A 26,365-nucleotide genomic window follows, 5' to 3' on the forward strand; every position below is an offset into this window, starting at 1 on the left:
GCTGGAGACAGGAGATAACCTACCTACAGCCAGAGAGTAAAATGGAGTAAAGTGGAGTAGAGATAGAAAATCTTTGCTATAGCATTTGTCAAATGCAGGGAAAAGTGGGAAGAGAGAGAGAGAGAGAGAGAAGGAAGAGGAGGAGAGGAAGTAGGAAGAACAAAGAGAAAGAAATGTCTTCTCTCTTGTTTTTCAGGTTCATTTGCTGTCCCTTGACACCTTCTGACAAGCTCATGATTATAAAGTTGAAACACTCAAATCTCTACCAGAGATCTATTTCTTCTGGATTCTATGTTGCCCCTCCTTACCTAGGATTGAACTGTCCCTCCAGAACGCCTTCATGATCATCTCATAGCTGGGTGGGAAGCAGTGCAAAGTCAACAGAATTGACCACTTGAGCTCACTTGAGACTCTGTGAAGAGGCTGCTCTTTGTCTACCAAATATCCCTTCTCTCTCTCTTATAAACAACCATAATTTTATGTGGGCAGCAACAAGCTGAGCCAGAAGACTACTTTTCCTAGACTTGCTTATAGGGTGGAGTAGCCCATGAAATATGAGTCAATGGTGAAGTTTCCAGAAAGACTCTTCTAGGAGGTACTCCTTCTTGGTTTTGGTTCTTCCTCCTTCAGGCTGCCTAGAACACAGATGTGAAGGCTGTACTGTGGCAGCCATATTGTGACATGGAAGTGACTTTAGGAATGGAGCTGAGGACTAAGAATGGTGGAACAGAAAAAGAGAAGTAGACCAAGTCCCTGATAACTTAGCACTATTACCCAAGACCTGAACAACCTAGCTTCAGATTTACCTTATGAGAAACCAACTTCCATTTTGCTGAAGTGACTGTTTTTTGAGTTCTCTGTTATTTGCAAGGGAAGGTACTCATAAATGACAAAGACTCTTCAAGGCCATTTCCAGATTTGCCCATCATTACGACTTCTTTTCTGCTTATCGAGATTGAGTTGGACTAACATCTCTGCCGTGACACTTTCTCCAGCTGACCCTGATTCTCCCAATCACCCCCTTTCCTTAATGGCGTTCAATCTACTATTCCCACTGTCTAATTTTCCCCACAGACAGTGAGCAGGAGCACATGAGTGAAAATAACAATGCTAAGTACATGACTCACTTTCCCCTCAAATATCAGCACACTACAATGTATTGAGTGGGTTTTCTCAATAAAGACTAAATTGAGACTAAAGACATTCCTTGTCGAGCCCTGAAGAATTAATATTTTTCACCTGTACCTCTTGAATAGTTTGGGGCCACAATTCCGTGCACATATTTTTCATACCGGAAGAATGGATTTTTTTTTCTGATTATTTTTTCAACTTAGCCACTGAGGAACTATGGCAGCAGGTACCAGGAACAGGATATTGGGCTAGAAGGAACACCATACTTCAGGATTTAGCTGTCATGGAAAAAAGAAGTTTGCCTCTTAGAGACTAGGAGAAAAGAGAAAATGAGGAGGGCACTGTGCTAGCCTCCAAGGATCAGATGCAACTTTTCAGGTAACCTTGGAAGGAAGTAGAAGACCTGAAATAAAGACATTTAGTGGGATGGGTGCTTGGCTGGCTCAGTTGGTAGAACACGTGACTTCTGATTTTGGGGTCATAAGTTTGAGCCTCACGTTAGGTGTAGAAATTACTAAAAAAAAAAAAATGGTAAATAAACATAAAAAACATTAAGTGGGAAAAAACCAAAAAATTATTACCAACACCTTGGTCATCTTGAAAAAAAATAAAATGAGAAATAAATTCATTGTTAGGCTAAAGAAGGGGAACAAAAAAATAAGAAATGGTTTAAAAAACTCTGTAAAATGCACAAAATAAAATAAAATAAAATAAAACCCAAGACAAACACAAACCCCGATGCTTTAAGTTCTCCTAGGAAGAAATATCTTAAAAAATGCTAGTGATTTCCCAGCAAGAACACTTCGCTGAATCAGTTGACAAAGGAAAAGAGATTTAAATAGCTCCTTCAAAGCACTATGTAGAGAAAGTTGTGTGTTTTCCCACCTGGTTTTCCCCTGGGGAGACAGCCTGACTTCCGGGTCTGCAAACCTCAGAATCAGCAGAGGGTCTGGAGACAGCTCTGAGGCTGACCTCACCTGTGGATGCCTTTACTTGCGCGGGTTTGCTCTTATGTCTGCCCTTCTCAGCGATGAGGAGGATGCTGTACTCCTTCCCGGGCTCCAGGCTTCTCAGGACATAGGAGGTGGTGTCTCTTGGAAGCTTCACGTCTACGGGCTGGCCGGAGGGCAGGCTGTAGTTGAGGCGGTAATGGTCAAACTTGGCTAAAGGCCTCCTCCAGAGCAGGGTCAGGTTGGTCTCTGTGGTTTCAGAAACGCGCAGGTCCCTGGGTGCGTCCATGTCTGGGAGGAAAGCAGAGAGATGTCCAGGCCTCAGGCTGGGAGGCAGGGCTGCTTTGGGCTATGCATCCCAGCTCTGCCCTACAGGGGCTGTGTGGTTGCTGGCAACTTCCTCATCTGGGTCTGTTTTCACATTTTGGAAGATTAAAAAGGATATAGTGGTATATATCCATACCATGAAATACTACTCAGTTAAAAGCATCTAAAAAGAACTGTTGACACAAGGAACAATTTGAACAGACCTCAGACCTTGAGAGAATTACATGGAGTGAAAAAGCCTCTCTCTGCAGGTTGCATTCTCTGTATGATTCCTTATATGTAGCATTCTTGAAATAACAACAGTACAGAGATGAAGACTGGGGATTGCCCAGGGCTAGGGAGAGGGGGAGGGAGGGAAGGAGTTGCCTGTGGCTATACAAAAAGGGGACAAAAGCGACCCTAGTGATGGAACTATTCTGTGTCTTAACCATACCGATGGATGAGAAAAGCTGCTCACGATAAAACGGTGTAGGGCTAAGTATACCCACCTACAAAAATGAGCTGCCTGTACTGCCTGGTGAAATATACATAAAGCGGATAGATTGTGTCAATGTCAATTTCCTGGTTGTGATATTGTTCAATGATTACACAGTTGTTAACCATTGGAGGAAAGTGGGCAAAGGGTTTAGGGGGAATCTCTCTGTGTCATTTCTCACAACAGCATGTGAACTGACAATTACCTCCAAAGAAAAAGATAAAAAAGAGTGTGTGGGGCACCTGAGTGGCTCAGTCAGTTAAGCAACTACCTTCCGCTCAGGTCATGATCCCAAGGTCCTGGGATGGAGGCCTGCATTGAGCTCCCTGCTCACTGGGGAGTCTGCTTCTCCCTCTCCCTGCCGCTCTGCCTACTTGTGATATCTCTCTCTCTCAAATACATAAATAAAATCTTACCAAAAAAAAGTGTGTTTGTGCAAGTGGTCAGCATTGAGTCCTGCATAATGGGGAAGCTCTATGAGGCATGACCTTCATCCCCTTTGCACACCAGACCCCTTTTCTCCACAGTGACTTGGGGAAGGATGGAGGAGGCTGGTGGAGAAGTAGAGGGAAAAATTTTCTTTTAACAAATTTTCCAGGGAGGAGAGAAAACTGGAGCAAAGAATCAATGGCTTCAAATCATACAGCTCCTTCCTCATCACCCTCTTCCAGAGCCTGGCACTTCAGGATGAAAGTAAGAGCACAGTCTGTCTGGAACTATGTTCCTGCTACTTACTGTCTGTAGGACAAGGGTATACTATAAAAGTCAGGTGTTTCCTAAAAGAAAACCTCCCAGATGTGTTTTGATCAGACTGTGGTTTATTTAAAAAAAAAAAAAAGAAGAAGAAGAAAGAAAAAGAAATGATTATGAACTTAAAAAAAAGTTTGCAGGTTTCTTATAAAATCTGGTTCCAATTTCTCATAAAAAAAAAAACCCCTCATTCCCCTTTAGGATCATTAAGACACGGTGTGCTTATGCTACTTTTGAATTGGACATCTGGGCTAGATGATTCTAGGGGCTGCTTTCTCCTCTGTGCATCTACGGTTTCTTTCCAAATAGGTTTTCTGCCTCCTGGGCCCCAGCGCCTCTGCCAGCTCCAGCCCAGAGGTGGTGGGGACCAATGGCTGTCTCACCTGTGGCCGCATTTATGGTGGCCGGATCGCTCTCCTTGTCAGCCTTCACAGCAGACACTCCGATCCCATATTCAGTTCCCGGCCTCAAACCTAAGGGAGAATGTACAGGTGGATATTTAGCCCCAAACTGGGAAGACTTTCAGAGGATCATGAAGACAGTCCTGAGCTGTCTGTCACTGGAGCCTATGATCTCTCAGTGTCTGGTATGTTCTACAGACTGTCTCGATGAAGTCCAAGTGAGAGAACTGCTGGGATTGCACTTCTCTCTGTGGGGGGCTGCAAAATGGGGACATGCCCCACCCCTCCCAACCCAGTGTGCTTGTGGGCTGGGTCTGGGAGGCAGAGCTCACCTATGAGCGTGGCTTTGGTGGTGGCTTGCTGGCTCCGTGGGACTTCGACCTCGGCGTGGTCACCTCCAGAGATGGGTGCATACTTAATTCTGTAACTGTCAGGGGCCGCCTTGCCATTCTTCCATTCCAGGGTGATGCTGTTGTCCGTCTGGGAGACGCGACGGAGATTCCTAGGAGCATCCAGGCCTGTTTGGAAGAGGAAGAGACATTTGCATTGAAAACACCAGGCACTAGGAGAGCGGGAGTCTGAAAATTCAAGCTGAGACATGAAACGCATCTGTCCCTGGAGAAAAAATGGCAACACCCCCTTAACTCAATACCCAACTGACAGATCTAACAAATACTGCATCTCAGGCACCTCTTTTGCCCTTATTTTATTTTATTTATTTGTTTACCTTTCCCCGTTCTTAATGTGTGTGATACTCTAGTCATTTTCATGCTCCTCAGATCTTATGCTTAAAAAAACTACACAGAGAGGCTCCTGGGTGGCTCAGTGGGTTAAAGCCTCTGCCTTCGGCTCAGGTCATGGTCTCAGGGTCCTGGAATCGAGCCCTTCATTGGGCTCTCTGCTCAGCAGGGAGCTTGCTTCCCTTCCTCTCTCTCTGCCTGCCTCTCTGCCTAACTTGTGATCTCTGTCTGCCAAATAAATAAATAAAATCTTAAAAAAAACAAAACAAAACGAAAAACTACACAAAAACTTACGAATAAGGTCTGTGAGTGTAAGAACTGGTCTGCTGTGCCCTTCGCTGTATTTCTAATAATTCATACGTTTCTGAGCTCTAAAAAAATATTTATTGACTCAATGATCTATGGATCCGTTGGGACTTCTAAGAAAATGCCACAGGGGTGCCTGGCTGGCTCAGTCAGTAAGTCTCCGTTTTCAGCTCGGGTCATGATCTCAAGGGCCTGGATGAAACCACGTGTCCAGCTCCGTGCTCAGCTGGGAGTCGGCTTCTGGGTTTTCTCTCTCCCTCTGCCTCTACCCTCACTCGTGCTCTCTCTCTCAAATAATAAAATCTTTAAAAAACAGGAATGCCAGAGGCACCTTTGTTATTCATGCTTTCCATAAACTGTCTTTTATTATGGAAATATTTACATGAATTATATTTTAATCAGAACTTCTTTTACCTGAGATTGTCAAACCAGCACCTTCCCAGTATGCTTTTGTGTGTGTGTGTGTTTGTGTGTGTGTTTTAGAAGGTTATTTGGATAGAGTTTTTTTTTTACTTGAAAAAGTTGATTAATCGCTACAATATTTTTAAATAAACATTTAAAGGAATGAAATTTCCCTTTCTCCTGTCTATTTCTATTTCTACTGTCAGAGGAGCCTGGAAGGAACCCCAGCAGAGTGGGATGGAAGTCTCACAACCCTTCTTTCCTGGCTGTTCACCAGGGAAGGCCCACTACCTGTTGTGAAGGTCTCCTTGGCCGGGTTGCTGGACATGTCACCTCTGCGGGAGATGAGGGACACCTCATACTCGGTGTCCGGCTTCAGGTTACCGATGGAGTACTGGTTCTCATCCTGGGTGAGATCAATGGTGGTGCGGTCGCCAGGCACATCTTTGATCCCGTAGGAGAGCTCAATGCCATCGATCTCGGCCAGGGGCTTGAACCAAGTGATCAGGGCTGTGGTGTCCGTGACATCTTTCACCTCGATCTGGCTGGGGGCGTCTAAGCCTGTGACGGGCAGATAGCAGAGTGGTTTCAGAGACTGGGGCCGGGGCCATGGGCTGAGCAGAGAGGGGTTTGCAGCCATCCATCTCCATGCATGGACAGATCAGTGTCTACTAACCACCTGACCTTCTTTTGTCTTTCTGAGTCTTCATTTCCCATTTGACAAACTCTAGATAGGCAGGATGACAACTGCCTTGCAGGGCTTGTTGTTTTTTTGAACAGGAAGGAGATAATGTTTGCAAAGCACCGAGCGCAGAGCCTGGAGCATGGCAGTCACACGATAAATGGTCGTTGCCCTATTATTATTATCGTTACCGTGCTCATGAGTTAAGAAACAAGCTTAGGGCCTTTTTCAGTTAAAAAAACATTGATTTACATCTGAAACTAATGATGTACTATAAGTGGGTTAATTGAATTTAAATTTAAAAAATTTAAATAAAATTTAATTAAAAAATTTAAAAAAAATCATTGATTTAGTCTCTCTGGCTTTTTAAATAAGCAAAACTCCCTGAATGGCTGATCAGAATTATGGAGCTCAAAAGGGAGGCCACCCCTGGTTTGCCCAGGTATGAAGAGTTACATGTGAGGAAAGAATTCAGGCAGAAAGCCATGGCTTGTCCCAAGCCTCACCATCTTTGTGCCTTCACCTCAGCCTCCTTCTGTCCCACCCAGCCTTGTGCTGTCATGTGCGAGTGTTGTGTTGTGACAGCAGGTGCGGCATGCTGTTTCTCCCCTCTTGGCCTCTGCATTTGCTCTTCCTGAGATCGCCCCTCCCCCTCGAAAAATCTCCTAGTCATCCCTCAAAACCCCACTTACATGGCACTTCCTAACGAGAGTCCTCTTTGACCCTTGTTGTAATCAGGTGAACACATACACCCTCCCCAGAAAGTACAAAGGTTCAGTTTATGTAAGATGGGTAAGTTCTAGGGATGTGCCCGAAAACAAAGGGACCGGAGGGAATGCTACTCACGAAGAAAGCAGATCATATTCTAAGTGGTCTTAGCACAATTATAAATAAGAGAATCCAAAAAAAAAAAAAAAGAGAGAATCCTAATACACTTTTTTTCACTGTTCTGTAACATATTTCTCTACAGTTTATGTATTATTCAACTTAGATAAGGTCTAAATTCATTTATTTGGAGAGTGGGTCTTTGACTTCCTTTTCATCCCCAACATAGCATCAGATTTTGTCCTTTATGTCTGAATTCTTTTTTTCTAATTATATAAACAATTTTAATGCAAACATTAAAACTCACCGAGAATTTGGCAAATGCCTAAAGTTAAGATATGAAGGCATCCAGTCAATGTTTCTTTGTTTCTTCAATTTAAAAAGAGCTACCTTTGTGTTTTTAGTACTGGTTTAGGAAACAATTAGGAAAGTTCCTTTCCAATGAAAGGAATTTCAGTGTTCTATAGGGAATGAGGAAGAATAAGTCCTATCTGACTAGGAGAAACCTGCAGAGTCTATCTTTTGAATTCTAAGCGTTCATCCATCAGCCTCAGCCTACAGACAATGAACCCATAGAATGCACAATGAAAACAAAGTTACAATTCAACAGTGAAGCTGCCTGTCCCGTGTTCTTACAGGTGTTAGCAAGCATCCCGACCACACCTGCTCCTGTCCTTAGCAGCCCTTTCATAAGAAGTCGGGATTGAGTCGAGCTCACTGATCACCCCCGCATCCCCCAGATTTGGATCCTTGAACAGAGGGACCTAGTACTGCTGTAGTCTACTACATGCCAAGCGCAGTGCTCTGTCTTGTATGTCTTAACTCTCATGACAACCCTGAAAGGACACTATAAACCCATGTTCCTGATGGCAGGTCACAGGCTTCAAGAAGTAGAACTTCACAAGGTGATGTGAGCTGCGAAGCTGGAATTCATATTCAGGTCTGTTTGGGTCCAAAGCCCATACTCTTGCTCCTTTAAATGTGAACGTCTCTCAAAAGCATCCAGGTGCCAGAAATGGTTGTAATACAGCCTTACACAGATACCAGTGCGAAGGAGGCAAAAATGCTTTGTCACCCAAACTTTGAGGTCCTTTAAACCTGGATAAAGTTCAGCCAGCAGTGAAATGAACACGGAAATGTCTGCCCCTCAGTGCTGATATTTATGTGAGCCTAGGGAATTTAGGTGTTCAGATGTTTGTCCTGCAAGAAGAATAAAGCAGCTAATCCCCAGAAGTAAATTAAAAAGCAAGGGGCAGATAAATGTGTTGTGGAGTTTAGGTGTGCCCTCTCTATAGCAGGTAAGCATTTGCTGGATCTTTTCTACGCCTTTCTGGTGACCTAATGATTTTTTCCTGTCGATACCTGCTCTCTACCTACCACAGAGGGATGGTGTCAGAATGATGGAAAACACTTGTCTATAGAGGAGACAATCTAGGAGTCGGCTCTGAGTGAGGCAAAATGTGCAAATATTTAAATGCAAGATGTTCTTTCTTGTCATTAGTCCACAAGTTTAAATTTTCCAACAACCTCCTGCCAAAAAGAATCAATCCCTTAAACAGTTGGCACAGATGCTATCTCAAAGAAGATGGAGAGGTTTTCCCAAATGGCGATGCAAAATAATTTTATTTATTTATTTATTGGTGTTCAAAATTTGACTTCTTGGTAGAACAACTCCAAATCCAGATTTTCTTTTTCCTCCTCACCAAAGGATCTAGTAGTGCCAAATTCTATTCTACCCCCAAGTTCTGACATCTTTATTATTGAGTGACATTTAATGTATGTTCCTACTGGAGATATGGGATGAACATTCTACGTAGACCAGCGCCTCTTCAGTGCCAGTGGAAAAGGGGGTGAGAGTTATAAAACTGACCCTCACTGACAATTGTGACCCTGTGGTGGCCTCCAAGTGTTCACCATGTGGCATTTGTTAAACTGATTTCGAAGCCCTAAGCCTTAGTTTCTACTCTTGAAAAATAATAACAATAATATTTGCCCGACCTCTTTCCCAAGACCAGTGTATCAGATTAGGTGATGTGGTAGGTTATTTATAATGGTCTCTCTTACTGATCTTCCTGTACCTGTGCCTGCCTTGATATGTCACTCTGAGGCTTCTTTCATCAAGGGATGGATCTGTTTCCTGCTCCTTACATCTGGACTGGCCTTGAGATGTGCTTTGATGGAGTGATTCAAGGCTCAACTGCCATGTGAGCAGGCCCAGGTTGGCCTACAGAGGCCACCCGAGGCCAACCAGCCCCCAACCACACAGATGCAGAAGCGAGCCCACTCCAAAACAGAATTGACCAGCTGAGCCCAACCCCAAATCGGCAATGTGCAGAACTATTGTTTCAAACCACTTAAGTTTGGGGCTTGTTCTTTACATAGCAAAACCTAGTTGATGCAGAAGCTCTGTAAGAGGAAATGTTATCCAGAGAAGGCAGTGTGGGGCACGGTCAGCTTTATCACAGGGTCCGTGCTATTAAAGGTGATACTCACGGGTGGTGGTCACCCTCTTCAGGCCCGGGCCCCGCGTATTGTTTTTCACGATGTGCAGAGAGATCTCGTATTCTTGCCCAGGAGCTAGGCCCGTCTGCCGGTATGTGGTCTCTGGCCTCCTCAGGCTTTTGGTGATCTCTCCCTCATCTTCTTTATTCTGAAAGACAGGAGAGAGTCTTGGTAAGACCTAAAGAAGGTTCCAGTCTCTCTTCCTCTGTGGCTTGCTCCTTCTGCATCCACTCATTCGCTGAGCTCTCCCTAGCCAGCAGACCAGCATGGCAGAGGATGCACGGAGGATAAGGACATCTCTTGAGTTGGCTTCTGCCTCTTGTAAACCTCTGTACTCACTCCTTGGACACTCAAGTCAAGTGCCAGAATGTGAGAGCCAAAGCAGTCCAGAGCCACAGATTCAATCCTTCTTTTGACAGTCTGGGAAGCGAGCAACAGAGAAGTTGTGGGGCTGTCCCATTGGCTGGTTAGTGCCAGAGCCTGGACTCAGGAACCTACTTCCCAGAGAGAAGGGATACTGAAGGTCAGATATGCCTGGGGACATCTGGAGACAGAGCTCATTTGTTCTCTTCTGAGTAGACGTTTCCCAGACTATGAGGAGCAAGGGGACAGCTCAGCATCTGTTTGAGCTCACAGCCTTAAGGGCTATGCTTACTGACTTCTTAAAATCACTTAGAATGTATTCGCAGACATGCAGGGACTAAGTAACCACAGCCCTGTCTCCCACCAGAAGCGAAGGCAATAACATTGATATAAAAGTCTGTAGAGCCCCCAGATGATCTTTCTGATCCTTGAGGTCAAATATGCACACTCCTCTGTGCCCCTTACCATATTCCGAAAGATGATCTCCCACGTTTCAAAAGCAATGTCCAGAGGATCCCACTCCACTTCCACAGATGTCTCCTTGATGGACTTGAACTTTAGGCCTTCAGGTGCAGGCAGGTCTGTCAGGAAGAGCAGAGGGAAGGATGGCTGCATGTTGGCGGTGGGGGTGGGGGTTGGCGGTGGACACAGCGGTGATTCCCCTGAACCCCACCGGTGGGTGCCCCACCCCTGTCAGAGCTGGATTCTATTCCTGACTACTTGTGGGATGCTGTTTACTGTGAGGCAGTGTGACAATTAGCATTAGGACCCACCATAGGATTAAATCCTGACAATTTCATATGGTGAAGCAGTGTGAACCCAGGGTTTGGAATGCGAGGGACTTGGGCTCAAATCTAGGCTCCGCATTACAAGTTGTGTGCGCAGGGGCGAATTGCAGAAAGTGCTCTAAGCCTCACCTTCTTCATTTGGGAGGAAGAGGTAAGTGGGCCTGTTCTTGGGAACATTTTGAGGACTGAATGATATGCTGCATGTCGACCACTGGGCATGGTTCCTGGCACACAGCTCATTTCAATACGTGGCAGCCAATGTTATAGTTACTAAGCAAAAATAAGGACCAATTTCTAGCCTTGCTTTTTAGGTATGAAGGGAATTATACTGATGTTGGATTCTTAAAGGAAGAACTTGAACCCTAATATTTCTTTTTTTCTTTCTTTTTTTTTTTTTTTAATATGTGGACAGTGAGCTCCATAGAAAGGAAACAGTAGAATAGAATGGATAAGAGCATAAACCTACAACCAGACTTCCAGGGTTTAAATCCCATCTCTGCCACTTATTAAGAGTCTGATTTGGGAGGAGATGGTGAACATTTAGTCTCAGTTTTCTCATCTGTAGAAAGGGTTAATAATTGTCCTGATCTCATAGGGTTATTGTGAGTTAAATGAATTGGTAGGCAAGGGGTTTCTTTAAAAAAAAATTCAGTGGGCTTAACTGGATCCCAGGGTCTTAATCGGTGCAACGATGAAAGGACAGCTGTGCTGCTACGGGCATGAAGGGGAAGCAGTGACTTGTGGGGGTGGGTCACGCACTGGGCAAGACAAGGGCAGCAGACGTTGCTGGGGCTGGAGGTGGGGTGGGTTCTGCGAACTCACACGTGGCCACCCTGGCGCTGACGGGAATGCTCTTCTTGTTTTCCAGGATGGCGAAGACGCGGATAAAGTACTCCACGCCTGGCTCCAGCTCCCGGATGGTGGTGGAAGTCTGGTCCCCGGGCACGCGGAACTGCATTTCCAGGCCGTCCTCATGGGTGGGCGTGTACATGACCAGGTACTCCGTGACCCGCATCTCATTGTCCCAGGCCAGGTTTACAGTCTCTTCAGTCACTTCTGTCACGATGAGGTCTTTGGGAGGGGACACTGGCAGGAAGACAAAAGGATAGCTTGGGTCAGGTATTGTCAGTAAGGTCCTCCGTAAATTCTCTCTCTAGGTTTGTCTCCCTTCACTTGTCCCTTCCACTGCCAATCATTGAGCCCTAAAGTCCAGCTTCCATTTCCTTAAATGAAAAACTCATCAAGAGCCTCCTGCTGTGATTCACTTTGAAAACTTTTGGTGACTTTCAGGCTATAGTGCTGGGTCTGCGGGCTGTCCTTCAGGTTTCTTTGTGATCTGACCCTTCCAACTTCTCTACTCGCTGGACCTTAGTTCATATTCGGGCCATTGGCATGGGCACATGCAGCCTGAGCTTGGCTCTCTGCTCTGAACTCCAGGTCATTCATCTTTAACACTGGAAGGGTTTCTGGGGCTCATTTGGTCCAATTCTTTCATTTTCTAGGTATGAGTGAAGCAGAGGGACTGGCCCAACTTTGCTTCTCTCAGCAAATTGGGAACTCACAGCTCCTCCCTGCCAGCCTGGTGTTCTTTTCAACCAGGCTTCCCTGCCTTGGGCCCATTAAACACATTTATTTATTCATATCAATGATACCTTTAATCGGGACAGAAATTCTCTATTACAACAAGTATAGTCTGGGTGGCTGATAGGAGTGCAAAGAAGACCCTCAGTGAACACAAGCATTATCATGCTTTGTTGTATTTTCACTCAATCCGGGTTTATTGAGCTCTTACTGTATACCGTGCCTTGTGCCGTCAGGATAACGCTCCTTGAAGGAGCTCATAATCCTTGGGATTGAAGACAGTCATGAAAAAATGAGTTAAGAGATGGGTCTACCTTGCAAGTGATTAATTAGCATTTACTCACTAGCTGAGTGTGCATGTAGAACAGTTTTATGTAATCTCACTGTCCATTCAATTGAGCTGAATTTTTGCCCTCATCCAAATAGAGGGATTTAGGTTATTTTTGGCCTGGTGTCAGTGGGGAGTAGATGAGAAGGTTCATATTTGGCAAAAAGGCTGTTTTCATTTCATCTACCTCCCCACAGGGCACTGGGTGTTATACTCTGTGTAGACTAGATAGGTAGACTCAAATAACAGTTCTAGAATGTACCAGATAAGAGTGCTTGGGAAAATTCTATGAGCCTCCGAGCCTTCTAATAGGCAGCCCTATGACAGGTGAGTAACGCGGGCCCCTGCAATGGTATGTGTGTGCTCCCGGGCATGGGAGCAGGTGTAATAGGACACATAGCTCTTCACCCCGCACCGGGGGCGCTTCCGAACCAACGGCAGGTGGCTCAGCGCTGGGACTCACCCTCGGAGCAGTCGTCCCCGGAGTAGCCCTCGCTGCAGATGCAGCGGCCCTCCACGCACTGGCCCCAGCCGCTGCAGTCATTGGGGCAGGAGCGCCGCCCGCAGTCGGGGCCCGCGAAGCCCTCCTGGCAGACGCACTGCCCGTCCTCGCAGTGGCCGCGGCCGTGGCAGTCGCCCGGACACCTCCGCTCCTGGCACGTGGCGCCCATGAAACCCTCGTGGCACACGCACTGCCCGTTCACACAGCGGCCTTGGCCGTGGCAGTCGTCCGGGCACGCGAGGTCTGCGCAGTCGGGGCCGGTGAAGCCGTGCTCGCACTCGCAGCGCCCGTCCACGCAGCGGCCGCGGCTGCTGCAGTCCCGGGGGCAGCGCAGGTCCCGGCAGTCTTCCCCCGTGTAGCCGTCGTCGCAGACACACATGCCGTTCACGCAGCGGCCGTGCTGGTGGCAGTCGTTGGGGCAGCTCATGTCGCTGCAGTCGTAGCCCTGGAAGCCCGGCTCGCACACGCACTTGCCCTGGACGCAGCGTCCCCGGCTGTGACAGTCATTGGGACACCGCAGCTGGCCACAGTCCTCCCCGGTGTGGCCCTCGTCGCACACGCACTGCCCGTTGACGCAGCGGCCGTGACCGCTGCAGCCATTGGGACACTGGAGCTCACCGCAGTCCGCTCCCGTGAAGCCGGCGTCACACTCACACTGGCCGTCCACGCAGCGGCCGTGCTGGTTGCAGTCGGCGGGACACCTCTTCTCGCTGCAGTCAGGCCCGGCGAAGCCCGGGTCGCACACGCACTGGCCCTGCTCGCAGCGGCCGTGGCCGGTGCAGGCGTTCGGGCAGCTGAGCTGGCCGCAGTCCTCGCCCGTGAAGCCCTGCTCGCAGTAGCAGGTGCCGTTGACGCAGCGGCCGCGGTCGAAGCAGTCGTTGGGGCAGATGAGCTCGCTGCAGTCCTCCCCGGTGAAGCCCTCGTCACACACACACTCGTTCTCCACGCACCGCCCGCGGCCCTGGCAGTTGTTGAGGCAGAGCGGCTCGTTGCAGTCGTCGCCCGCGAAGCCGTCCTGGCACACGCAGCGGCCGTCCACGCAGCGGCCGTGCTCCTCGCTGCATGCCACCGGGCACAGCTCCCGGCTGCAGTCGGCCCCCGCGTAGCCTTCGAAACACACGCAGACCCCGTCCACGCACTTGCCCTGGTCGTTGCAGTCGCCGGGGCAGGCCGGCTGGCTGCAGTCCTCCCCCGTGAAGCCCTCGTCGCACACGCACTGTCCATCCACGCACTGGCCGCGCAGGCGACAGTTGCCAGGACATTCGGGCTCCGAGCAGTTGGGGCCCTTCCATCCGGGCTCGCACACACAGCCGCAGCCTTCCGTGCTGAAGTTCCCGCGGCCGCTGCAGAAGGGCCTCGTGTCCAGGCGGCCTGCAACGAGAGAGCAGAGGCCGGCAGCTGAGCACAAGCAGTGGCTTTCTCTGTTACCACCCGCGGGACCCCGATTCCAACGCAGCCAGAAGATGGTGGCACCCTCGGGTCCCATCTGGCTTGAAAACTAGTTGCCTCAGGTGTGAAATCAGAGGGAACTGACATCCCCTTAGAGGAGGCATGAATTCTTCACCTGTACTCTCTGAAACCCGGGCTCCTGGGGAAAGACTGTATACTTGTGTGTGTGTGTGTGTTTTCCACCCTTGGGGAGGGGATCTGTAGTTTTTATCGAATTTTCAAGTATACCCATGACCCTGGTTGATTATAGATCACTGCCTCATGGAATGTATTAGGCTGGGCTATGTAATTTCTCCTGCACCTAGCCAAGGTCAGGCACATAAGAGAATAATTGTTTCACACAAGAATTATTTGTTGAACTGAACTCAATTCTGATTCTGGCTCCGTAGCGGTGCTGCATTTGGAAAGCGAGTTAGATGCTCTGGACATCGGTTTCTTCATCAGTCAATGGGACCAACATCCTGCTTCCCTGGGGTGTATCAGGGTTAAGTGAGGACATTACAGACCTACTGTTGTTCTCATTGTGATCTTCTCTTGCAGAGTTTTTTGGGTTGACTCAAGTCACTATGTGGATTTATGTGACTGAACTTTCTGATTTTCCATTACTGAAATGAGGCAGCATAGGAATGGCTTTCTAATTCTGTCGGTACAGCTTCTAATGTGGCGCTGCCTCCACAATGCTCATGTGTGTCTAGCTTTTTCCTTCCCATCCGAAAAGCTGCAGTGGTGGGTGAATCTGAGGAAGACATGGTCAGGGCTGACATGCCTCCAACTCTTTGAAGTCTGTCTCATGTCTTGGCTCAGCTTGCAGGAGTGGCTGGCGTAGTCTCCATGGAGCCAGGGAGAAGAAACAAAGCTCGTTCCATTTTCTCTGCACCCAAATACAGTTGTATTAATATGTTTTAGCTCCTTCCTAACAGCAGGGAAGAAGGCAATAAAAACAACGAGTTTGAGGGGCACCTGGGTGGCTCAGTGGGTTAAAGCCTCTGCCTTCAGTTCAGGTCTTGATCCTGGGGTCCTGGGATCGAGCCCCACATCAGGGTCTCTGCTCAGTGGGGAGTCTGCTTCCCCTTCTCTCTCTGTCTGCCTCTCTGCCTACTTGTGATCTCTCTTTCTGTTAAATAAATAAAAAAAATCTTAAAAAAAAAAAGTTTGAAAGGTGAGAATCATATATTTTCATGTATAGCAGCCATGAGACACGGTAGCTATTAAACAATTGCATCATGGCTACTCTGGATTGAGATTTGGTATAAATGTCAAATACATATGGCATTTCAAAGGCTTAGTTTAAAGAAAGGAATATAAAACACCCGTTGATAAGTTTTGTATTGATCCCATGCTGAAAAGTGGGTAATATGGTTATACTAAGTAAAACTATTTTCATTAGAACTATTTTCACCTGTTTCTTTTTCATTTTTTTAATGTGACTACTGAAAAAATTAAGACTATCTGGTTCACGTTATATTTCTCCTGGACAGCACTGCATTCAACAGTTATTTCAACCCATTCTTTAGCATTAATCCTATTGTGTAACTTCCACCTGCATTTTGCCAGGGAGTTGATGGAAGTGGAAGATAAAGTCATTTGTGCCTAAAGGAAACTTTACCCCACCTCGGAAACCTAGAGTATGTCCTATAGTCCTCTCCACTTAGGGTGATTAGGTCTACTCTTGAAATAACTTATCAAAGTGCTTTCTCGTTTTTTTTTTGGGGGGGGTGGCAGAAATAAATGTGTTCAGCTCTGATTTGAAGCTGCCAAAATTCCCCTAGCCCTGTCAAGTCTAGGCAGTGAAGATGAAGACAATTCTAAAATGGCAAAATCCCAGAGAAAAGGAAGCACCGGATAGAGGCTATTATGGGGGGGGATGGGGGCGTGAGCTCTGGAGACCACAGTTGCACTCAGAACTTGTTTCTCTTATTACTCTGTTGTCATTTTATGCCAGTTAGTTAACTTTGAGTTTCAGCTGTTAGATCTGTAGAATGGGAGTATTAAACATTATCTCAAAGAGTTCTTGGAAGGGTTTAATGAGGTAATGAATTACGGTGCCTGATGCATAAAAGAGGGCTCAATGCATACTGTGATGATGGTTGTTGCTGCCATTAAACTGGAATATTTTTTCCAGTTCCCAGACTTTGTACCATCACAGGCAGGACTGTATCTTTGTGAGTTCAAGCCCTAACTCGACCACTTATGGCAGGACTGTGAGGAATCCCACCCTCCCTCTGGGCCTTAGTTTTCCTGCTTGGACAATGAGGTGATGGGGTCATATTGGCACCTTTTAGAGAGTGATCTTTGGTCAGGAATTTCATAATATATTCTTAGGTTTTGGGGTACAGAATGTGTAGATCTCATAGTCAAATAAATGTTAGAAACTGGTCATTAAAGTATAACAAGTTTTTTCCACGCAAGACTTCTCAGAGGTCTAGAAACTCCTCTGAGAAACATTTGTTAACGAGACTCTCCAAGAGCAAAACAGAGACGGCTACTTTCTCCACATTTATTTGACCATAAAATCTCTTCTCAATGAACACTTTGTGAGGCCAGTTCCCCAGGGAACCTGCTTTGGAAACAAAGTGAGGGAGCTGGCTGTGCTCATCATTTCTCTCCTGTGGACGGCGAGGGGCTGGGTGTACCTTCAGCGGGCTGGAGACAGCAGCCGGCTCCCATGGTGCACTGCTCCCGCAGGGAAGACACCAGGGTCTCCAGCTCCTCCAGTCTGTTCAGAAGCTCCTTGATGTCGGGAGCCGCCGCGCAACCGCAGGCTCGGCGGGGGATGTTGATGCGGTGTGTGAAGACAATCTGGTTTTCCCCATCGACCGTATGCTCCTGGAAGCTCTCAGTGGGCTCTGATGGCGGGGCCAGGTCCTTCTCCCCACTGGCTGATTCCAGATCCACCGAGCACTGGGAACCGACAGGCAGCTTAATGTTGTAGATGTGGTTAAACACTACTGGCTGCTGTTCCTCTGGCAGAGTGACATTGACCCCACTTTGTCGTTTGTGCCGGATGACTTTCTTGAGGACCCCACCTTCAGTTGTGAGGGTGAATGAGGCTAGGAGGATGCCCACCAACAGCCGGGTCATGGCCCCCATGGTGGAGGTGGGTTTTGCTGGGGGGTTTTTGTGCTTTCGCTCCTAGGGTGTCTCAGTCTCAGGCAGAAGTGTGGATGGAAGCACAGAGGAGAATCCAGATGAGTGGGTTCCTGATCTTCTCAAAGGAATTCTCTTCTACAAGGAAATGAGGGAAAACAACAAGCTTGTTAGTATCCGTTGCTAATTGACTCTATTGAATATTGTCATTCCAAGTGAATTTTGATGTTCTATCTGCTGCGTTTGAATTTTTCCTGATACTCCTTCAGTATTGCCTATAGTGTTGATACAAACTGGCCTTTAGAAGAATATTGCTGTCTTGAAGGAATGATTTTCACTCACTTTTCAGCTTCTGGAAATATAGGGAGATGGCAAGGAATAGAGAAAAGGGCAAAACTTTGGAACAGTATAGACCAGACCTGGATTTGGATCTCAGCTCTAGCTCTGTGTCTTTGGGTAAGTCATGTAACTTTTCTTTGTCCTATTTCTCTTTCTGTGCAGTGAGTGGCTAATGTCAGAGTTAAAATAATGATATAAGTAACAATATTATAAGTAGAAATCTTTCATAGATTTACGAACCCTTTCAATCTTTACTCAATGAGCCCACTGAATGAGTCATTGTAGTGCCAAGAGGCCGTAATCACAGTAGATGTTCATTATTTCCTGCCTCTTATTATTGGTCCTCCAGTCCCAATTTAGCACCATCTGCTGGTTCCCCTCCACCCTGGGAGGCAGAGGTTCAAACAATAAACATACTAGAAGGCAAGGTGAGTTTTAATTCCAGCCTAGCTTCTTAACTGTTATGTCACCATTGGAACAGCCCTCTACCTCTTTGAGCCTCAATTTCTCTTCTCCTTGATTTATTCCTAAAACCTTAAAAAGTCAGGTTTTTTGGAGAACCTGATAGAATGTTTCTAAAGCAGTTGTCCAAACTATGATTGAGGGCAGGAGAGGGCTCAGAAAGAATGTCCATGAGCTTCTGATGTCTTCTCCAATCTGCAAGTACTTACACTATTCTCACTGAGTGTTATGGACTAAATCCTGTCCTCTCCTTTCCCCAAATTCATATACTGAATGAAGCCTGAACTTCTCATGGGACTATATTTGGTGATCGGGCCTTTAGAGAGGTAATTAAGTTTGAACGAAGTCATAAGGATACGTCCCTAATCTGTTAGTGCTAGTGTCCTTAGAAGAGGAGGATCACCAATGTGACAGAACCCCCCTCTCCCTCTTTCTTTCTCTCTGTTTGTGCACACAGGAGAGGTCGTGTGAGGACAGACTGAGAAGGCAGCCATCTGCAAGCCAAGAAGAGAGGCCTTACCAGACTGAATTTCCCAGCACCTTGAATTGGAACTGTTATCCTGTAGAATATGTAAGGAAATAAATTTTTGTTGTTTAAGCCAAAATAATGGTCTGTGATATGTTTCTATAATAGCCTGAACAGACTAATAAACATATTGTGTTTTCCACAATAGTCAGAGTTCTGTGGAGGTAGAAATAAACATAAGACCAAGTGGTTACCCTCAGGGGTCTTAACAATAGAATTATAAAGAAAATGGAATCACACATTTAATACTTAAGGAACAAAGTAGGAAGGAATGCAAATGACTGATTTTGTGGTATAGGGTACTGCTTATGGAGTGTGAAACAAATGAAAAGAATTGTCGAAGAGTGGTAGTTGGAAGGACAGAATCTAAACTAAGCCTTAAAAAGAGAGAGGATTAGATACCAACAGAGTATGGAGATTATGTTATTGAGAGGCAGTTTCTAACTTTGCTAAATTGTCTTATTCATCTGTCTTATGACTATTTATCTGAATGGACAATCAAGGTAGCTGGGGCAAGGGCTGTTGTCAAAGGTGGTTGGGAAATTCTTGAGTGGATAGGAAGACATGGCTAAACCTTAGATGGTTATAAATTGACCTAAGTATGCTCTGGATGCATGTGGGAATGATCTATACAGGGAATGAAGTCATTCATACTCCTATTTAATTGGAAAATAAATTGTTGAGACGTATTTGGTTTTTAATCGGTCACTTTGCAAATTGGCATTTTTCTATGCCCATGTTATTCTTACACTTGCTCCTTCAGAGATGACCATGTATGTCAATTAGATGCAGTATTTGGAATGCTTATTCTACAGAGGTCCTCCAACTTTTTTTTTTTTTTCCTCCAGAAAGATCTTATCCCAATGATAGAATGCATCAACATGATTCCACGTGATTGCCTCCTGCAGAACAGGAAGTCTTTGTGAAATCTGGAGAGGGGTGATGGTAGGGAAAACTGAACTGAAAAACATTTCAGTAGGACTGAGCACAGGTCTGGGGACTAGAAAGCACTGGCTATGCATTTAATCAATTCCTTCCCACACATCTCCATTACGTCCTAATTATGTTCATACTTGAGATTTTACCAGCTATCCATGCAACAGCTACTTTGGGCATCTACTCCCCGGTTAGGCAAAAACAAACAAACCCCCCAAACAACAGCAACAACAACAACAAAAAGGAAACAAACACTTCTTTTGAGTATGCTTTCTTATTCAAATTAGTTTCCTAAATAAGAATGTGTGGATCTGCGATTTAGGCCAGCCCATTGAATAAAAATTATTATGAAGAAGAGAAACTTGGCAAGTTCTTTTCTTTTAAGCCAGCATAAGCCATCTTATTTGTTTACTGGACGAATATTCATTAATTGCACACTCTATTGCAATCACTTCAGCTCTCTTTGCCTTCCACAAAGTCCTTCCTTCCACTTTCTTCCCAACAATTCTTAGCTTTCTCTTTCTTCTTCTTCCCTTTTTTTTTTTTTTTTTTATGAGGAAGGGCCATGGGCCAAGCTTGAAATGCTTTTGGACTTTCATCCAACACTTTTTTGTGTGTTGCTAAATGACTTAAATTTCCATCTAAAAGGCCATTAGAGCTGCTGGTTGAGACTCTGAGGCAATGAGCCTAGGGTAATAATGACCAGAGTATGGGTTGAGTGAGGATTTTTCACTGTCGTATGTCAGAGACTTACACTGGCACAGCCAAATGTTGCATTGTTTGGAGGAAGAAAATGTGATTCTTGAGGGTTTTGTATTTTGCATTGGCTCACAGTGGTCTGAGGGCAGGTGGATATTTTTTGTACTTTGGAAAAGACCCATTACATCTTTGGTGTGGAGGAAAGTGCCTGGGCTTAAGAATCAGACACACCTGGGTTCAATGCCACTCGCTAGCTCTGTGACTTTGACAAGCGACTTCTCCTCTCTCACCATGACCTTATTTGTAAAATGTGAGTAGAAGTCTTTCCAAAGGGAATTATGGATTAGAAATTTGTCCAGAAAGCACCCAGCATGGTGACAGGCCCATAGTAGGCACACATTAAAAAGGAGCTGCTGGGGCACCTGGGTGGCTCAGTCGGTTAAGCCTTGCTTGGGTCGTGATCCCGGGATCCTGGGATTAAGCCCTGAATGGGCTTCCTGCTCAGTGGGGAGCCTGCTTCTCCCTCTCCCTCTGTCTGCAGCTTTCCCTGCTTGTGTTCTCTCTGTCAAATAAATAAATAAAATCTTAAAAAAAATTTTTTTAAAGGAGCTACTGTTTTGTTGTATTCCTTAGAACAAAATGTAGCCGTGAGTCCAGCTTAATAGCTTTTCCTTTGCTTAAGCTTGAGCTTGACCTCTGCACTGAGTCCTGTCTTAAACTCTGTAGCAACCTGGATTTAGATGAAAGAGGCCCTGTAGAAACTGCTGATGGGGGAGGAGGTAAACCTTATGAAGATAAATTTTCTAGTACTGGAAATATTTACACCAGAGAGGAAAAAGATAGGGAGCAAATAATAACCTTTAAAAATGTAAAATATTCTCATGCAGACAACTGGCTGGTTAATGTCTCCCTTGAGGATAGACCTAGGGATAATTACTTTAGACTGTAGTTTGTGATAATTTAGGTTAGACGTGAAGGGTCATGTTCTGACAGTAGGGCTTTTAAAATTTCAGAATGAACAACTTATCCTATAGAGACTTTTTAAAAACACAAGCAGATTCTTATCTTTATAGGAAGAGACCAGGCAATGGAAGGTCTGGAAACTATCTTATAGAAGGAATGAGTGTGGATTGTGTGTGTTTAGCCTTTATTTGAAAACGCCAGGGTTGAGAGGGACAGGATGACCACGTATAAATTCTAGGGAAGTGGGATCTGGCTAGTCCCTTATGTCCTCAAAGGACAGAACAAGGGTCAATGCATGTTTATGTTGGGGTGGGGAGGAGGGATGGTTACAAGAAGGCAAATTTCAGCACAACAGGAGAAATATTTTTCTACTTGGAACTCTCCAATAGAAAAGGCTTCTTTGAGAACACAGCACCACCCAAGGCACTGGAATGTAGACTAGTGTTGAAGAACGCAACTTCTGTAGACACACTGTCTTGGGTTTGAGTCACTGTTCAACTTTCTCTTTCTTGGGTAAAACGCTGTCTCCTAAGCAAGAGTCACATCATCATTAAAATGTGATACAAGGGTTCTCAGAAGATTGTTGTGAAAAGTGCAGGAGATAATGTGGGTAGCAGGGATGGCATGGCCTTTGTCAGCAGCAGGAGCTCATCAAAGGGAAGGTTTTGTAGTGAAAAGTATGACCTTCAATTACTATTTTTTCTAGAATTTTCTTTCTCCCAACGCTTGAAATCTACCTTGGCATATACAGATCTGTTTTTAAAGCAAGGATAAAAGTTCCATAGTGAAGTAGAGACTCCTCTTTCGTTCCCAGACAAATACACTTTTGAAGATATGGATGTTGATCCAGATCAAGGTCTACCTATATTTTATGATAAGATTAAAGGATCTAGTTGAGTATCAGTATTTGTAAAAGAGAACAGTAGAAAGAGACACAGTTTTGCATTGGCTCAATACATAGACTGCTGGGGTTACATGCCTAGGACAAAGGGGCTATTTCCAAGCTTTGCATGTTGCCCTGCTCTTTATCCTGTCTCAGCATATATTCTGGGTGCAAAAAAGTAGTGCAGAGCGGACTTTGCTTTGTATCTTCATCAAAAGCAATTTTTAGATCCAAATGAACTGTTGTGCTTTTTTTTTTTTTTGAGACTCCTTAGATCCCTCCTTTCCTATGAATTTCCCAAAACATAATTAATATGGAGAGAAAAAAAATACCATAAACATTCCCCCATGAGATAGAAGGTTCAAGAAGAGGCAGAAAACTTTGAATGCATTGGTCTAGCACTCTAGTGTCCAATATGGCAGCCAACAGCACAAGCAGTTGTTAAAATGAAAATGAATTAAGATTAAATATAATGAAAATCTCCATCGTTAGTTGTAATACTCACAGTTCAAGTGTTTTATAGTGGTACACGGCCAGTGACTAGAACATTAATGCAGCCAAAGAACAGTTCCATTATGGCAGGAAATTCTACGGAGCAGGATTGGTTGAGAGGACTGTTTAGTGATATTAAATCTCTGGTCCAGACAAGGAAACTGAAATTCAGAGAAGTCAGAGAGAATCTGTATGATGTTGCCTCGTGTCCTGTCTCGTGAAAATGGGGGAGTACCTCAGGTACATATGGCAGGAGACTCATGTAAGAAGATGGTGTCTGTGTGGTAACTCAGCGAAACATTAAAAAATATGTATGTGCAGTATAATTTCTGTTATGTTTTTGGACCTTACATGTCCAAACATAATCCAGGTACAGGTGAGAAATGGTCTTTACGGCTATTGCCCTCCTCAAATCTGAAAGTACATCCACCTTGCCCCAGACCAGCATCCGTCCTGAACCCTGCTCCCCATCCTCCCCTTGGGATAGGAAACATTTTCTCTCTCCTTCCTTCCTTTCCTCCTCCCTACCACCCTTCTGTTTCTCTCGTTTTCTTTCTTTCTTCATACTTCAGAGCCCCAAGTTCTCTATGAGTTTCTTCTCCTCAAATCATAGCAGAGAGATAAGCTACTCCAGGACCACTCTGGCTTTGCCTAACATCTTTTCCTGCTTGGCCTCACCCTTCTCTTGGAAGCTGGTAGAACCTGTCAGAGAGAACTTACGGCTCTCTTTCTGTTGACCCATACATTACTTGGCTCCAGAGTTTTTGAGAGGACTCCGTCCCTTCCCTTCAGCAATATAAAGCATTCTGTTGAAAAAGTAGCTGGGTGTGAGAGAAAGAGCCTGATCTTTGGAAAGACACAGACCTGTTAGAATCCAAATTTTCCACTTAGTAGCTGCTTCTTGTGGCCATGGGTTCACCCCTTGAGTCCCACTTGCCTGGATCCCCTACATCTATCTCACAGTGTTTCCGGAGAATGAAGTGAAGTGAGATATATGTTAAGCTACTAGCATGGCACGTGGCATACAGCACGTGCTTTATATATGGTGGTTAATAATAGCAGAAACAATAGTAACACTGGTCAAATAGAGAATGGACCGGAAAGGAAACTTTGCATCTAGAAGAGATGGGAGAATCGGGGAGATACATCATGCTTATAATAACAATGTAACAGGTAACAACAGAGACTGGTCAACCCAAGTCTATGTATGTTTGAAGTGGAGGGAGGCTGCATTCTTTTGAGGGGCTTAAGAAAAACATGTTGAAAGGTGTGCCATCTGGGATGGGCCTGAACTGATGGGTGGCAGTTTTGGAAAGTGAATGGATACAATTGCAGCAGGTGGGTAAAATTCAAAGCTGGTGGAAGTCTAGAAAGGGAACAGAGAAAAGGCAAGGGACTTGGAGTGTATGGCTGATACGGAGAATAAAGAAGATGACAAATGCATCCTTTTGTGGCTCCCTGCTAGAGGCAGAGGTGGGGGTCATGTGGATGGAAAACTGAAGTTTAGTTCTACGGGGGCGGGGGGGGGGTCAAAGACATGCAGGGGAGTGGAAAGAGTGAGCACACAGAGTTGGTAGAACTAGAGTTAGGAATAGGAGTACATGAAAGGTCAAGGTGAAGCTGGCACTGAGCCCAGTAAGCAACATTGTATCTCTCTAAGGATAAGTGTCTAATTGCTCAGTGTCCTCTGTCGAGAGGACTAAGTAGAACACAGGCTTCTGTCTTTAGTCCCTGGTCTCCAAATACTGGCATATTTACTGTTCCGCCCTCCAGATTTAAAGAGATGGAAATAATGGTTCTGAAGCCTTTTTTTTTTTTTTTTTTAAAGTTGGGGAGGGCATTGAGCTGTTAGGACTTCATGGCTGTTTCAAGATAAAAATTAATTCTTGTTTCACCTTCTCCAGTATTAGATGTTACCAGTGTAGGATCATTTCCCAGATCTTGGCATCACGGATTTTTATTCAGAACATTACTCTGAGGTAACACTTCATTTAACAGGTGAGGAGAGAAGGTCGGTATTGTGGCGCCATATCCCAAGGGCTTTCTGGTTAATAATTTTACACTTCAAGGTGCCTCTTATCTGGTGATCAGATCTGCACCCACCCCATCTCTAAGAAGAGCTGCTTTGTAGCTAACCTTTTGGAAGCAGCGTGACATAAACTATCCGTTATTTTTAGGCACCTTGCCACAGGACAAAGACCATTGCTGGATAAAGGAATCAAAAATCTTTGAATTTTTCCCTGGTCACAGCTGAAAGAATAAACAATTTCATTTTTAGATAAAGATAAAGCTTCCAACTGGCTAGAATCATATTTCAGAATTAGTTACTTATGACTTCATTTTCAGTGGTTCCCAGAATATATCTATCTTGTTGACTTAGGCACGCACATGAAATACCCTAGGTTGGGGGCAGTGAGGAGGATTCCTAGTGTTTAGAAATGCCGATGAATCTCTTTCCACTGCATGAGGCAGCTCACACCTAATTTTTTCTTCTTGCTTACAGGCAAGAGAATTTTATCGCACACAGTCATTTAAGCATGGAGTTGCTTACATGGGCATTCTTAAAGGTTCTAGAAATTCTTCACCCCTTGTCCTTCCCAACATCCATAAATTCCTTCTTGGAATGTGTCAGGAAGAGAGAGGAGCCAGGAAACAGCCTTGAGGGTGGATTTTTTCCGAGGACATCTGATCCTTACAGTTAGTGAGGCCAGCACAACCTGTCTTAAAAGAATTAAGAGAACTCTGACTGCCAAACCAAAGCACTTCCAAGCCCTAGGTGTTTGAATTCCAGCACTGAAAAGCGTTTATCCATTCATGTAGCATGGTGACTTAACCGGTGCCCAACTCGGATGCTACTGGAGCCAGCAATCATCCCAGAGGGCTGAGAATTAACTCATTTGGAAAATTATTCATTCTCGCATTCAACACAGATACATTGAATGAGTGCTAAGATAGCCCAAGGGATAGTGAGGTGTTTGAGAGACCCATGATGGATCATTCTTGCTCTCATTAAATTCATGGTCCAATAAAGGAAACAGACATGTCAACAGATAATTATAGGGAAGAACGATAAATGTTAAAATGGACCATTATCCAGGGAGCGTCTGTGCAATGTTTGAGAATATCTATTCTAGAATCAGTCGAGTACTATTGAACCCTGGTTCTGCCACTTGCTCTCAGTTTGATCCCTATGGAATTGCCATTTTTGTAGGTCAGAAATGGTTGGATAGAAGGCAACTTCATATGGTTCCATCTAGTAGCTACAACCTTCGATATGTAACTTTGCCTCTCTGAGACCCAATTTTCTTGTTTGTAAAATGATAACACTAGTATCAACCTCACAATAAAGTTCTCTCAACTGCAAGTGGCAGAAAATGAGATTAAATGAGATAATATATGAAAATATTTAGGACTGTGCCTAAGGGGGGAGAGATCTCAGAAATCTGTGCATGTTGTTATTGTGTGATGGTTTGTGT

General features: G+C 45.2%; 1 protein-coding gene across 7 annotated transcripts in view; it reads right to left on the reverse strand.

The window, feature by feature from the left end:
• Nucleotides 1–26,365, reverse strand: part of TNC (tenascin C) — a 92,322-nt gene that overhangs the window by 47,046 nt on the left and 18,911 nt on the right. For all 7 annotated transcript variants that reach the window (XM_032865707.1, XM_032865701.1, XM_032865702.1 and 4 more), the window contains exons 2-10: nt 17,136–17,727; nt 13,015–14,424; nt 11,465–11,728; nt 10,320–10,435; nt 9,483–9,639; nt 5,774–6,043; nt 4,367–4,552; nt 4,017–4,106; nt 2,109–2,372 (exon numbers count right to left, since the gene is read on the reverse strand). In XM_032865707.1, coding sequence (XP_032721598.1) covers nt 2,109–2,372; nt 4,017–4,106; nt 4,367–4,552; nt 5,774–6,043; nt 9,483–9,639; nt 10,320–10,435; nt 11,465–11,728; nt 13,015–14,424; nt 17,136–17,592 — 3,214 coding nt within the window. In that variant the 5' untranslated portion in view covers nt 17,593–17,727. The remainder of the gene's footprint in view (nt 1–2,108; nt 2,373–4,016; nt 4,107–4,366; nt 4,553–5,773; nt 6,044–9,482; nt 9,640–10,319; nt 10,436–11,464; nt 11,729–13,014; nt 14,425–17,135; nt 17,728–26,365) is intronic.

The sequence above is a fragment of the Lontra canadensis genome, unplaced genomic scaffold, assembly GCF_010015895.1.
Source record: "Lontra canadensis isolate GAN:19392208 unplaced genomic scaffold, GSC_riverotter_1.0 scaffold30, whole genome shotgun sequence".
Lineage (NCBI taxonomy): Eukaryota > Metazoa > Chordata > Mammalia > Carnivora > Mustelidae > Lontra > Lontra canadensis.